Source organism: Mustela nigripes, chromosome X (genome assembly GCF_022355385.1).
Source record: "Mustela nigripes isolate SB6536 chromosome X, MUSNIG.SB6536, whole genome shotgun sequence".
Taxonomy (NCBI): domain Eukaryota; kingdom Metazoa; phylum Chordata; class Mammalia; order Carnivora; family Mustelidae; genus Mustela; species Mustela nigripes.
In genome coordinates, this window is record NC_081575.1 from 39,324,970 (window position 1) to 39,339,005 (window position 14,036).

The window sequence follows — 14,036 nt, forward strand, 5'->3', positions numbered from 1 at the left end:
ATTACTTATTCCTTGCTGGTCTGGAGGCCGGAAGGCCAAGATCAGGGTGCTAGCATGGTTGAGTGAGGGTCCCTTTCCGGTCACTGCTTCTCACTGTGTCCTCACATGGTGGAAGGGGCAAGCTAGCTCTCTCGGCCTGTTCTTCTAAGGGCACTAGTCCCAATTCTGGGGGCTCCATGCTCATGACCTGATCCTCTCCCAAAGGCCCCATGTCCTAATATCATCCCTTTGGGCATTTGATTTTCAAAATGAATTGGAGGCAGGGGAGATGCAAACACCTGGACCATAGCAAATGCCTACCTATGAGATGAAGTATTCTTTCCATATTTTAACTTCTTAAATGTTCCTCTTTCATGTGAAATGTATGAACCCTACTTTGAGCACACAAAACCAGTGAACCTTCCTTAGATACTGCTTGATCAGAAGTAGACTAAGAGTGGGGGTGGGGGGCGCGCAGGAGAGGGTTGCAGGAGCAAATCCATCTCTACAAGGAGGAATATTCTACTACTGACATTGCTCATAATTGCCACATTTTTGGTTTTATGATTGTTTTAAAATTCTCTACAGACAATGCATCCCCCTTATCACCTATACTGGGGACAGGCAGCTCCCACCACCCCCACCAGATATGCCACTATATCTGATTCTGATAACTGAGTCCCCCTGGACTCAGGACTCCTTTGACTTCATCTGCCTGAAATCATCTTCTAACAAAGCTTATGACAGCAGCAGAGTCCTGGGCCTGCTTCGGGTGGGAAAAAAAGTTGAAACTGCCCCTTCCTTTACACCTCTATGGTGTGGCAACATTGTCTATTCTTGGGATCTGTGTCCCAGACCCAGAAGCAGATGACCCAGGAGTTGGGTTGCTGAATAAAATTGGGATCCCTTATTTTTGACACGTGTGCAAACTGAGTGTCAAGCCCCTGGTGTCCTTTGCATTGCCTTCATCTGAAATTTACTGGACCTAGCAGGCCCTGGGAATCAGGAGTTGCAGAAGGAGAAAGCTTTCATTTTCCTGGGGGAATGGCTTTGAGAGCACATAGAGCTTGAGTGATAAGGTCATGGGAAGTTTGCGTTTAACTGATTGAATCTTTACAGGGTGAAAAGGGTGCCATTGGCTTGCCAGGCCCAGATGTTTTCATCGATACAGATGGTGCTGTGATCTCAGGTGCAACTTCTCATTGATTGGAGTGAAAAAGAAAGGAGTAGGGGTTACATCTATATACCCTATAATTGTTAAGAGGACACTTTTCCAGCCACTGTATCGCTGCTCAAGCCAATGCCCTCAAGGGCCCCTCATGGGTCCTGTACTTGGGGAATGAAGCTAACTCCAATGTATTTGGGCAAAGAAGCCAAGGCCTCTACTCCATGTTTGTATTGGGTCCACCAAGACTAACTAGGGTTTTGGTCAGACTGGGCCTGGACTTGCTGAAAGTTGTTCTCCTAATGATGCTAGGGAAGGATTGATATCCTCCCTGGCTAGGCTGACTTCAGCCTGAAACAATGGGACACTTGGGGTCTTATCTGCATGATCCCATGCCTGCTTGGGTTTGACAACTGCATAGGAAGTGGAAAAGTATCCAGATATCCAACAGTGTTCCCATTGCCTTCTCCAAACATCTGTATGCCCACTGTCTCCTGCGACTTCTTGCTTAAGCAAAGTCTTCTGTGACTGTACCTCTTTTGCCTCAGTCTCTGAAATTGTTTCTCCCCTCTCATCCTCTCTGGCCCATGCCCTGTTCAGTAAACTCATTGAAACTAAGGTTTTAATTGTTGGTAGTAACTTCCTGGGAACCTATTGGCATAATGTGAATAGTAGACTTCAACACCCTCATCCAAGTGGTAGACATTTGAGGCATGACAGAAGGTTAATAGTAGTAAAAGACCCTTCCTAGTTCTTAGCAGATCTTACCATGGAAGGTTAGCCCTGGCTGGACTGGTTCTGAACACTAGTGGAGCCTTAGCTCCTGCCAGCCCATGATTACACGAGACCATCAGCATCTGGGAGACCTGTGAAGGGCAACAAAGAGACTTCTACCCTGAGGACATCTCCTTGCAACCCTTCTTAGGCATTCTGTGCCTTTGTGGACCTCCTCCGGGGGGGCTGCTTCCCCCTTTTTTTTTTTTTTTTCATCGTGATGCCAGGTTATCCTGGAGACCCCGGTATGCCAGGCCTCCCAGGACTTAAAGGAGATGAAGGCATCCAGGGCCAACCTGGCCCTTCTGGTGTCCCCGGCTTACCGGCTTTACCAGGTGAAACAAACTAACCACCCCCTGCACAGACATGCTGGTGCCCAGCATCCCCTTCGGCATCCCCATCTGGTCTGGGTACATACCTAGCCAAAGTCAATGGAAAGGTAAACTGTAGTCACTAAGTTCTCCACCACCAACCCAAGGCTAATGTATAGGATAGGACTTGACCAAGCAGATTTCCTCTGCAGCTGCCCTCTGCCCAAGTTTCTCCCCACCCCGATCCCAAGCAGGCTCCCCATGGCCTCAGCTGAGCCAGCGGAGATGGCTAGACCCATCTGTACAACTAGGGAATTTCCTGAACTGGGAAAGGGGGAGCAAGGCTACAGGGGAGCCTGGATGGGGCTCAATCTCACGACCCTGAGATTGCGACCCTGAGATCCTGACCCTGAGCTGAAACCAAGAGGTTGGCCTAGATGACTCCTAAGGACCCTTCGAAATCTGATGCAAGAGAAGGGCAAATGGTCTCCCCAATTCTTCCTTTGGAGGGAGTTCCCAGCATATGCCGCTGCTTGGAGCACCCCTGGAAGAATAGGATGATGTGATTTGCATTACTTATTACATTATTATTATTATTATTACATTATTATTATTATTATTATTATTATTACATTATTACATTACGTGATTTGCATTGCTTATCCTTCCAGGTATCCCAGGTGCCCTAGGGCCCCAAGGAGTTCCAGGTGTGAAGGGGGACCAAGGAAACCGAGGCCGCACCACAGTTGGGACAGCTGGCCTCCCTGGCAGAGATGGTTTGCCAGGCCTGCCCGGCCTACCGGGCCCACCTGGTAAGTTTTTCATGCTTCTCTTTGGTCTTGAGACTCAGGTGTGATCGGGACTTCAGAACAGTCATGATTCTTGAGAGAGTCATGATTCTTCTCATAGGAGAAGTAGCCAGTACCCTTGGTGCTCCTGGGTCAGAGCCCTGCTGCCACAGGCTAATGACCAGAGTGGTCAGAGCACTCACCCACAAGCAAGCAAGCTAAGGTCGCTTTGATGCCTGAAAGCTGCCTGATGACTTCCAATCTGTGTAGTCATTTCATCCTATCCTCTGTTGTTCCCAGCCCCTCTGTCTCTGGTCTCACAGCTCCTGAAGAAGCAACGTTGGCTCTTTTTCAAGCTTCCTCTGGTCCTTAGGGCTCCACTGGAGGCGGGGTGGGGGGTGGCTGGGAGCCTGAGACATGGGAAGCCAAGCCTGGGCCCTCAAGATGGTTGCTCCAAGCCTCTACAGGGCTTATTCTTATGTCTTCTACTTGAGCATGGGTTCTAGATTCTAAGAGAAAGGGTGGTCACAGGCCCAGCATGTTTCATCATCATCTGAGCCCCATGTCCATGTCATCTGAACCCTGGGAAGCTTATAGCCATTTCCTCTGTTGTCCCAAGAGCATTTTCTGGGGTAGACATTGGGACTGCTCACTTACTGAAGCTGTCTTGGTAATTCCTGTCCTCTCGGTGTCTAGTCCAGTGCCTGGAACATGGTAGTCCTTCTGTGTGAACCTCAAGGGCACAGGCCTTAGCAACTGAGCTGCTGTGCTGAGTCATACATGTTGCATCAATCTTTGTGTTTCCCTTTTCCTGAAGGTCCCACATTTGAGACTGGAACCCTACAAAATGCAGAGCCAGGCTTCCCTGGTCTCCGAGGAGAACAAGGTCCAAAAGGAAACCCAGGCCTCAAAGGAATGAAAGGTGACTTTTTGTTTTTGGTCCCCTTGGGTTTCTGTGTTCCACTAAAATCCTTGCAGAAGCCTTTCTGGGGCATGAGTAGACTAACAGCTTTGGGAACCTGAACAGAAGCAGTCGGGGGGTCTGATTGGGGATTTGATTATAGGATTGTTGGCAGAGCTCCATATTTAGGGCTCAGAGACTGAGGCTGGTAATTGAGGTCACAGCGGATAAAGTGGTTCGCGGGCTCTTCTTCCTCTTCCTATGCCATCTGCCGGCAGAAGCTGTGGCCGGCAGCCCGGGCTATCAGCCCGCACACTCTGCAGCACTTCCCAGCGTGCAAGGCCAAAGGCCGGAAGTCGCTTCTCATTAACTTCAGCCTGAAGGAAAGGACTCTGAACAGGTCAAGTCCTGGCCCTCCAAAAAAGCCAACGGGCCCTAAGAAAACAACCACGGGTCCCCACTGAGGGGGAAGGGCTGATCGATTAACGCAGCCTTCGGTGGCACAGCTCTGTCCATCATCTTACGGCCTCTGGGTCATTCCTCTGTTGCACACTCTTGAGAGCCGGATATTAAAGTGCAAATCAATCGATTCATTTCAGTTGCAGCCCAGGCCAAGGTGGAAGAAGAGGTGAGACTGCAGGCCGAGGAGAGGTTTGGGGATGGCCGAGGGGTTTCAAGTACCCGAGATCTTTCCTCTTCTGTTGCAGAATGACCAGCTCACCTCAGCCTCAAGTAGAGCAGTCCTCACTTCCTCTTCCCTGATCTCCGTGCGACCTCCTAACATGTCACTACTTAATTAGATCCATCTTTGTTGTGCAGCTCCATAGAGGACTATTTGGAGGGAAAAGGAAGGGAATTGCAAGCTTTGACTTAGGATGTGAGCCTGGGCTCTTCCCTGACTCACCGCAGAGCTAGCCTATTTCCTGGCACCTGTTACTAGGCCTTCTGATTCCCTCCATCGAGTTGTTCAAGGTGCAGATCCCTGCATTCATATTATTCTTTTTTCTTGGAAAGGTTGTCCACTTTGTTTAACCATTGTCTTCTTTTTCCCCTAGGGGACTTGGGCTTCTGTGCCTGTGATGGTGGTATCCCTAACACTGGACCACCTGGGGATCCAGGCCTGCCTGGGTCCCCTGGCCTCATAGGCCTTCCAGGCATTAAAGGAATCCGAGGAGATCCAGGCTCTGGGGGTGCACAGGGCCCATCAGGGACTCCAGTAAGTCTTACCCAGCTTTTGCTGGGAGGGAGCACTGGGAGCTCTCCAGGGCCCCTTATTCCCACCCCGTGTGCTTTCCTAAAACACAGGAAAGAGAGATGGGGATAAAACAAAGCTTCAGGATTTGGATCTGTAGTATGAAAAAGTCAGACCAGATGATGCGCAAAGTCCCTTTCTGCATCCTTCTTTCCTCTGTCCCTCCCTTCCTCGATTCTTCCCTTCCTTCCACAAAATCATTTGCATTTGCCTAGCACACTCCAAGGCCCTGAAGGTAAAAATCAAACTAAGACAAGGTTACCATCCTCAAAGATTTAAACTTTGAGAAAGGATAAGAAAATCGGTGGGCAGTTGTGCTCTAAGATGATGATATATTCAAGTGCCCAGAGCGGTGCTAAAAGGGACCCAAGGATCTGTTTCAGGTCAGACCTAGGCTGGGTGCCTGAGTCCTACCCCGTCTCCATCTCCTGATTCTGCCCTTTTGTCTCTTTACCAGGGTTTATTTGGGCCTCGCGGTCCTGTGGGCCCCAAAGGAGAGAAAGGAGAACCGACTCTCAGTTCAGGATCAGGGTTGCCGGGGGAGCAGGGTGATCCTGGCCCCCAGGGGCTCCCTGGGGAGACCGGAGCCCCAGGCAAGGATGGAATACCCGGCTTGCCAGGTCTGCCAGGCCTCCCGGTAAGTTGATCATTACTGGGTGACGAACTCTATAAATCCTCACATCTGACTTCAGTCAGCAGTGGGGGGCAGTTCTGATGGCCACTAGACCATGAGACAGGGCAGAACAGAGTCCCCAGCATCTCTTCTGGCCTTGGCCACTAATGCTTTCTGCTCTGTGCTTCTCCTTTCAGTAAGATGGGAACCTTTCTCTGGGCCTGGGTCACATTCTCAGTTGATAAACCCCCGTAACCACTGACTCTATTGCTTAAAATGCTTCAACTTCTCACTAGCTTTCCCCTGCAAGTAATCCAGCAGCTTTCTGGGCCCCCAAGGACTGTTACCCTGCTCCTGTTTCCTAACCCCCTCTCCACCACTGATCTAGGAGGTTTTGCATGATCAGATCTCCGGGGGTTGACTAGTTTCGTTCCCATTAACCAAACCAGAGGAATTGATTGAGAAACTAGAGGGATTGAGGATTTTAGCCAAAAGTGAAGCATTGGCCACATTGGTTACCTCTTTCCTATGGTCAGAAGCCTCTCCTGATCCGTCTTTCAATTGGGATTTCATTCTTTCTTCTGTGTTGCCTAGGGTGACGATGGACAGGGCTTCCCAGGTGAAAAGGGCTTCCCAGGACTTCCTGGTGAAAAGGGCCACAGTGGTCCAACTGGGTCCCCAGGAATTGGGCTACCTGGATCTCCTGGACCTCGAGGGCTTCCTGGAGATCAAGGAATCAATGGATTACCAGGTCAACAAGGCCTCCCTGGACTTCCCGGTAAGTCATGGAATCAGATGGCCTGAGCCTTGAAAAACTGACCCCCAGTAGAGTATGGCTATGACCCAGGTACATTAAATGTGTCAGATGAATAGCCTTGGCTGATTGCAATTTCTAAGGGATTTCATGCAGAAAAGAATCGTAATTATGCCATGGTACACACTGCACAGAGCAATGTACATTTCAGTCCTACTTAGTGAGAAAACTTGGTAACAGACCAGTCTGAAAAGGTAACAGAGCTGCCTTGGGAGCTTATGAGAGCATAGTCTCTGGGAAATTTCAAGCAGATACCGGATGGCCATTTTGTTATAATTACCATCAAAGTAATGAGCTGGAGATGGGATAGGTGTCCTCTAAATTAGATGGTAATGTCATCAGACCTTCACTCCTGAGGTCTCAGATTGACAAGAGACCCTACCCGTATCTAGTCTTATCGCTATTTTCTACCTTAAATCCTTCCCACTTAAAGAGCTTCTCTTTGTTCCTAAATTGCTGGAATTCTAAGGAGTGACAGCCCTGCTTGTAGATGGCAAAGGGGCCATGCTAATAACTTGCCTTCTTCCAGAACAGCTCTTCATTCCAACTTTGGCTTCCATTTGGGAACCACCCTACTTATGGTTATCTGAAGTTTGGAAACTTGAAATTCATCTCTCATTCCTCATTCGCTGTGCTTCTTATGTTCTTTCCTTCCTTTTCTTGCTGTCAATGTCTTGTTATCTCGTGCCCAGCTTATCAAATATACCTCCATTCCTGTTAGAATAAGTGGAGGGTTGAAAGGAAGGATGGGTGGTTGGATAGATGTGTGGGTGAATGGGTGAATGGCAGCAACTTCCTATGTGGCTTCTCCTCTCCTACCTCTAGACTTTCGCCCACTCAATTCTGCTGTGAACACTTCTGCCAGTGTAATGTTTGTAAATTATTGCTGTCATTGTGTTTCGCCCTAGTATGAAGCCACAAATGATGGCCTTTTTCTGGAATGTTCTTCCTTGATTTTCTATTTCTGAACTGTTCTTCCTCTTTTTTTCTATGCAGCCAGGTTTTACCTGTCTTTCAGGGTACAAGCCCCACTTTTCCACTAAGCCTTCTCTTGACCTCCCCAGAATGTCACTGCCACTTCAATTATGTATTTTCTTCTGTTAATGTTTTTGCTTTTCCCAACTGCTTCGTAAGCATCTGCATGCTAAGGGAGGCAATCCTTTTTGGCATGTCTCAATTTGCCTAGTACAATGCAAATTCCTTAAGAGACTAACATATACTTGCAGAAAAAGGGAATTCTCAGTAACCAAAGGGCCATTTCTTAGGCCCGTTTCTTCTCTTTCTACCTTGACACCTTGAAGAATTACCAAAATAAGAAGACAGAAACCAGAGCATGTCAATTTTTATTTCCCATAAAATCTACTTGTGTACGTTGCTATAACAAGGATGATAGTACAGGTTAAGAATCAATGATTCAAGATTCTTAAAACCAAGTCAATATTTCAGTTTATAGATTCCTATGAAGGCAGTAAGGAATTTTTTTTATCAGACTCAATCATCCTGCCTTTTGCAAGTCCTGGTGTCAGCCACAGCTTTGCATCCAGCTCTGTTCCCAGGGACATTATTCCTGGTCATTCCATTGCTCTTCTGCCAACTGGGTCTTTATTCTACTGGGTTTTAAACTGAGCTATACTGGGTTTTAAACTGAGCTATACTGGGACGGTGCACACATACTTACGTGCGCTCAAATCGGATATTATCAGCATTCCGATTGCTTGACAATAGGCTGAGTCAACAGAAAGAGGCCGATGGGACCATTCCTACCCTAAACATCACTAGGTCCCAGACACAGAAAGCTCTTGGGAATATAATTCTATAGTAAACTCTAGCCTGGGAGATGCCTTATGCAGAAAATGGTCTTGTTGCAGTAACAAGATTTTCCAAAAAATTACTTCAACTAAGAGCATGAGCTTTCTTTTTTCTCTCCATGGCAACCAAACATAACTCCTCAAAACAAGCGATTTTGTTCCACACATTTTTAAAGACACATAACCTGTGAGCTCTAGACATTGAATTTTGGCCATTACTTTTGCTATGAAAACTGAAGATGAGATTCTGTTTTTCTTTTTCTAAAGAGAGTGTACAGATGGCTGGGTGAGTGGGCAGGGGCAGGAGTGACTCCGAAACAGGCTGCCCTACGCCCTGCCCAGAGTCTGATGTAGGCCTCCATCTCAGCTCTGAGATCAGACCTGAGCCAAAATCAAGAGTCTGATACTTAACGAACTGAGCCATTCAGATGCCCCCGAAGATGCTGTTCTTTTTTTTTTTTTTAAGATTTTTTACTTATTTATTTGACAGAGAGAGATCACAAGTAGGCAGAGAGGCAGGCAGAGAGAGAGAGAGAGGAGGAAGCAGGCTCCCTGCTGAGTAGAGAGCCCGATGCGGGACTCGATCCCGGGACCCCGAGATCATAACCTGAGCCGAAGGCAGCGGCTTAACCCACTGAGCCACCCAGGTGGCCCCGAAGATGCTGTTATTAATGTACTCACTCCAACCAGCCCTGGCCCAGGCTAGGATGGCTGCATTGCCAGGAAAGGGAATGTAGGCATTAGAAGCCTTTTACTCGAGTGGTGTGACTTATTACAAACCTTGGACAAGCAGACAACTGGCTGTTTCCAAAGAGGCTCTCAACCAGATGCTCATAGCAATCATTCACCCTGGTTATTGCCGACACAGCTACAGTGTCCTTGATCCCCGTGTGCATGTCAGCTCTCTCCCTTCAATCCAGACAGGGAATGTGATATGTGGGCATACCCAGACTGCAGCCCAGACGTAACCTAGGGCCTCAGGGAACTCCCATCCTGGTTTAATTTTCTTCTTTACTCGATTGGTCTAGGTGACTGCTGCTGCAGGGAGAGCATTGGTAAAGGAGACTTAGTCACAGAGGGAGGTGAGCACTAGCTCAGTCTTGAAGTTCTCGAACACCAGTGTGGGCAAAAGCTCCTTTCCTTTTCATTCACCTCTATCTCAGACACTCATGATGGTCTGAGCACCACACTAGAGCCTCTGGTTGGTTGGTGGGGGGGGGGGGTTGTGATCCTAAGGCTGGGGCACAAAGTAGTAAGTAGGCTTGATTTCCTTCACCATGCATGCCAATGGCTTCGCTGATGTCTGCCTGGAGCCCCTTCATTTGGTGAACTTAACTGGGGCCATAACTTGCCTTGGGAGTTACCCGGAAGGATGTATATGTGTCTGATGTTCATTCAGGGGACCCCGAGTAAATGGAGATGTTAGAATCTCAAGAAACAGAGGTGCTTTTTATTCTGAAGTTGCCTCTGGGCAGTAACAGGGACAATTTGGATTAATTAGCTCCAGCATTGGACTTGCAAAAGAGAACTCAGAGATAATTTCTGCTTTGTCGGGGGAGGAGGCTCTGAATTCAGGATAGAAAGTAGAAGACAGAGGAGTAAAGTGAAAGAGCCAGATGCCAGGGTGACTTGAAGTTCTTCCCTCCTGAGCATTTCAACCCTCCGCTTGCAATACACAAGGGTGCTGGGGTGCATGGGTCTTTTCCAAATGCCGGTCCTTGGCCTCATCCTCTAAAGGTTTGTTTTTATCTGGCTATCACAAGGGAAAAGAATTTATGAAACTTATCTGATGACTAGAGTGAGGATGGATGTTCATGTTTGCAGCCAGCACAGAGTTATTTGGATTTTACCCTTTATTTTGTAAGATTGAAAGCCACGGATCTGCATGTTTGTTTGATGCGCTGGAGTCAACAGGCTACTGAAATGGCGAGGACATGAGAACCTTCTGCAGGGTCCCTCTCACGCTAGCATCCAGGGAGGCTGCTTTTCAGCCTAGTCCAAAGGACAGAGGCCCAAGCTGAGCACAGGATTGGCAGCCTTTACTCAGCCAAGCATCTTCTCATGTTGAGCTTGCCCACCATGTCTAGTTCTACAGTATGGAAATGGCCCTCAGAAACAGCCCCATCATCCCAAAGCCTGGAAGGATGGAGTTGGGTGTGACCACCTACGGGGGAAGATCAGGCCCAAAGGTCCTCTCCCCAGCTGCAGAAGACTCTCAGAACCTGAGGTCTAGAAGGCAGATAGTGGTTCCCCAGGCTACAGACTATTGTCGCTAACCAGACTAACGCAGAAACCAGGGGATGGCCTTGGAAGTGTCTTCTGAATAATCCTCCTTAAATAAGATGATTTTTAAAAATGCCCATTCACTGAGGAATGGCTGGGGAGCTGGGCACCAGGCAAAACACTGCTAGCATCATATTGTGTCTTCCTCACCAACACCATAGGAGAAAACAGCTCCCATTTGATGCCTGAAGCTCAAAGAGGTTAAAGTATCTTGCCCCCATGACGAGTGAGTAGCCGAACTAGGATGTAAGCTCACATCTCTCTGGCCTCAGAGCCCAGCATCTTAACCAATACACTATACTGTTCAATTCCCCATTTTGCTTTCAGACTGGAACAAGTGGAGGAAGAATGGCAGGAAGTTGAGTATGTGAACTGAATCATAGCTTGTATACATATCTGTATGAAATGCAATTTGTTATTTCCTTTAAGTACGAGTGAAAGCTATAGCAGTTTACTGGAACTGTTGGCTCTGTGGCTTTTAGCAGACCTTGGGGGATTGTTTTAATGAATAGGCAAGACTAATTTTAATTAGCATAGCAATTGTTTGTAAATGGCACTTGAGGGACTCGACATGCAATTTGTTCATCAGCATTTTATTAAACGTCCCCTCTGTGATCTTATATAGACTCTTTATTTGCATCATGAACGAGCAGGGAGGAATTTGCTAGCGGAAGGGCTGGGCATGCCAATTTCAATGTCTCAAACACTGAAATTGACTACTGCTTCTCCCTGAGTCACAGAGTTGACTTTTTCAAAGGAGGAGCTGAGGGAAGGTTCACTGTTGGTCTGTCACAGCCAAGAGCATGGCCTTCAGTGTTTGCCTAGCACAGAAATCCAGCTACCTTCAGACCAGGGCCATCATCAGTAGGTTTCTGGAGATCTCAAATGGGGTGGGGCAAAAGAACACAATGGGTTGTTTTCATTTCAAGAAAAGGGCAGACATGTAAACTTGAGGGGTCTTGGCTGCAAGCCCTGCAGTCTAGTCACCTGGCCATAATGGATCCTCAGGATGAACCCCAAGCCCCCATTGTAGGGACAGGCTCCATATGAGGGTGGGATGAGTAGGCAGTTCCCCTTTGCTGCTGCTCCTACAGAGGTTATCTTTCAGAAATCTTGTTAGGTGACATCTGCTGCATAGGTGACTGCCTGCCCACTGGGCATTGATGATTTAGGAAGTGGCTTTCCGGCACTTGGCCCCTAGGGGTACCATGATCTACAAGCCTCTGCACTAGGAGTAACTCCCAAGAGCTTCTGATGTCAGGATTCTTCTGCATGGGCTGCCAGCTGCTGGGTGGGAAGAACTTGGTTGTGCCATCCAAGGGGATGGGAATAAAGTATCATGCTAGCGGGAAATCAGTTCTGACTCGGTGGGCTCACTGGATGCTTCCATGTCACCACTTACAGGGATCACCTTGCCATGTATAATTCCTGGGTCCTATGGTCCATCAGGCTTACCAGGAGTTCCCGGATTCCCAGGTATGGCATAAGGCCAGAGAATGCCACTGAGCACGCTAGTAAGGGCCAATGAGCCCACGGAAGTGGGCAACATGTTGGTAGCATTTGGGGGGGGAGAACCACATTCCTCCTGAGAGAGCGGCCTTGAACACTGAGGAAATAGAATGGCTCTTGGAGAAGTCTGTGTGGGGAGGTAAGGGTAGGAGCCCGTCCCCCCACCCGAGGGACCAGGATTCTTGAGTGAACATCCCAAGGGTGGTCAGCCACCCTGAATTTCCTTTCCCCTCACCACTCATGTTTGGGTTTGCAGGCCCTAAAGGGGCCCGTGGCCTCCCTGGGACCCCAGGCCAGCCCGGACTGCATGGGAATAAAGGAGAGCCTGGAAGTCCAGGATTGGTTCACCTTCCTGAATTGCCAGGTAAGGAATAAAGCTTTTCCTCACCTGCTTCTCCTCTGCTGGGACCATGGGCTTGAATCATGGTAGCCAGCCATCCACTGATCACGGGCAGTGAGGTCTGCACTCTGGTGTGCGTGGGGTGGTTTTGGTTTCCTACCCAGGAGGCACAGGGCTTCAAGCTTGGGTGTGACAGTGAGTCAGAGTGCTCAGGGCCATCAGCCGGGACCAGCTGGAGTTCAGATGGAAAGTGCCTCTGCCTGAGGTTGCGAAGCCACTAGTGAGAGAGCTAGGATTCCCCCCCCCCCTCCCCCTTAGCTGACTGCCAAGCCTCTGGCAAGTTCTGGGCTCCATTCCTTCCAGGTCAGACAAAGAGATTGAAAGGAGTCAAAAGGAAGGGGTTCCTTTCTACCCCTTGGCTCACACCCTGTTGCAAGCTTGTTCTCCATTGCACCAGGGGGTCTTAAACTCTGTTGCCAGATCTGCGGCCCCAGCATCACCTGGGAACCTGTTAATAATGCAGAGTCTTGGCCCCTCGGCAGAGCTAGCTCAGAAGCTGGGGGGGGGGGGGGGGGGGGGGCTGCTCAGCCATGTGGGTATGGCCAAGCACCCCCTCCCCAGGTAGTTCTGACCCACACACAGTTTGAGAACCACCCTGCTCTGTAGCATGGGGCTTGTCATGGGCCATGTCCTCCATGGTTTATTTACCCAGCTTCAATCCCCTCCGACCACCCAGGAAGAGGAAGACATGACCGCAGGGGGGAGATGACTGCAGAAGAAATTAGGCCTTTGACAGGGAGTCCTGGGTATATAACCTGTGCTCTTTGGCCTGTGAAACAGCCCTGAGAGTGGGTTACTGGGCTCAGCCCAAGGCCTTACTGAGCTAGAACCTTCTGCAGCTTGCATGGTGCATCCCCGCCTCTGGGTGCATCCTCCCAGGACCAGAGGCTCCTGCCTTTCAAGAGAAGTGACATACATTATCAAAATATTAGCTTTTGCAATAGAAAAACCAAAATCTGTCTCAGGGATCTCCACCCAGACCTATCCCTTCTAAACCTCCATGGCCTTTTTATTTTTTGCCTCTCTACATTTAGGATTTCCTGGACCTCGTGGGGAGAAGGGCTTGCCTGGGTTTCCTGGGCTCCCTGGAAAAGATGGCTTGCCCGGGAAACTTGGCAGTCCAGGTTTACCCGGTTCCAAGGGAGCACCCGGTGACATCTTTGGCGCTGAGGACGGTGCTCCAGGAGAGCAAGGCCTCCAGGGATTGCCAGGGGACAAAGGATTTCCTGGAGACTCTGGCCTTCTGGGACCCAAGGGTGACTCTTTTTTACTCACTTACATAACAATCTACAGAAAGTCTTTCAGTGACCAGTATATCCTTGCATGAATAGACACCTGAGTCTGGGGTAATGGACCCATGAGGGGTGACACTGAAAAGCCATTTTGTTCTGTCTCTCACTTCTGGGGACTTTTTCTTAAATCGCTGGAGTCTGTTCTCC

At 48.9% G+C, this 14,036-nt stretch overlaps 1 protein-coding gene across 1 annotated transcript in view; it reads left to right on the forward strand.

Annotated features, from left to right (window-relative positions):
- COL4A6 (collagen type IV alpha 6 chain) overlaps positions 1-14,036 on the forward strand; it is a 266,092-nt gene that overhangs the window by 229,805 nt on the left and 22,251 nt on the right. The window contains exons 17-27 of the mRNA XM_059385604.1: positions 1,099-1,168; positions 2,146-2,253; positions 2,901-3,041; positions 3,835-3,939; positions 4,974-5,134; positions 5,628-5,807; positions 6,378-6,561; positions 9,434-9,487; positions 12,093-12,164; positions 12,454-12,561; positions 13,632-13,853. Of these exons, the coding sequence (XP_059241587.1) occupies positions 1,099-1,168; positions 2,146-2,253; positions 2,901-3,041; positions 3,835-3,939; positions 4,974-5,134; positions 5,628-5,807; positions 6,378-6,561; positions 9,434-9,487; positions 12,093-12,164; positions 12,454-12,561; positions 13,632-13,853 (1,405 nt within the window). The remainder of the gene's footprint in view (positions 1-1,098; positions 1,169-2,145; positions 2,254-2,900; positions 3,042-3,834; positions 3,940-4,973; positions 5,135-5,627; positions 5,808-6,377; positions 6,562-9,433; positions 9,488-12,092; positions 12,165-12,453; positions 12,562-13,631; positions 13,854-14,036) is intronic.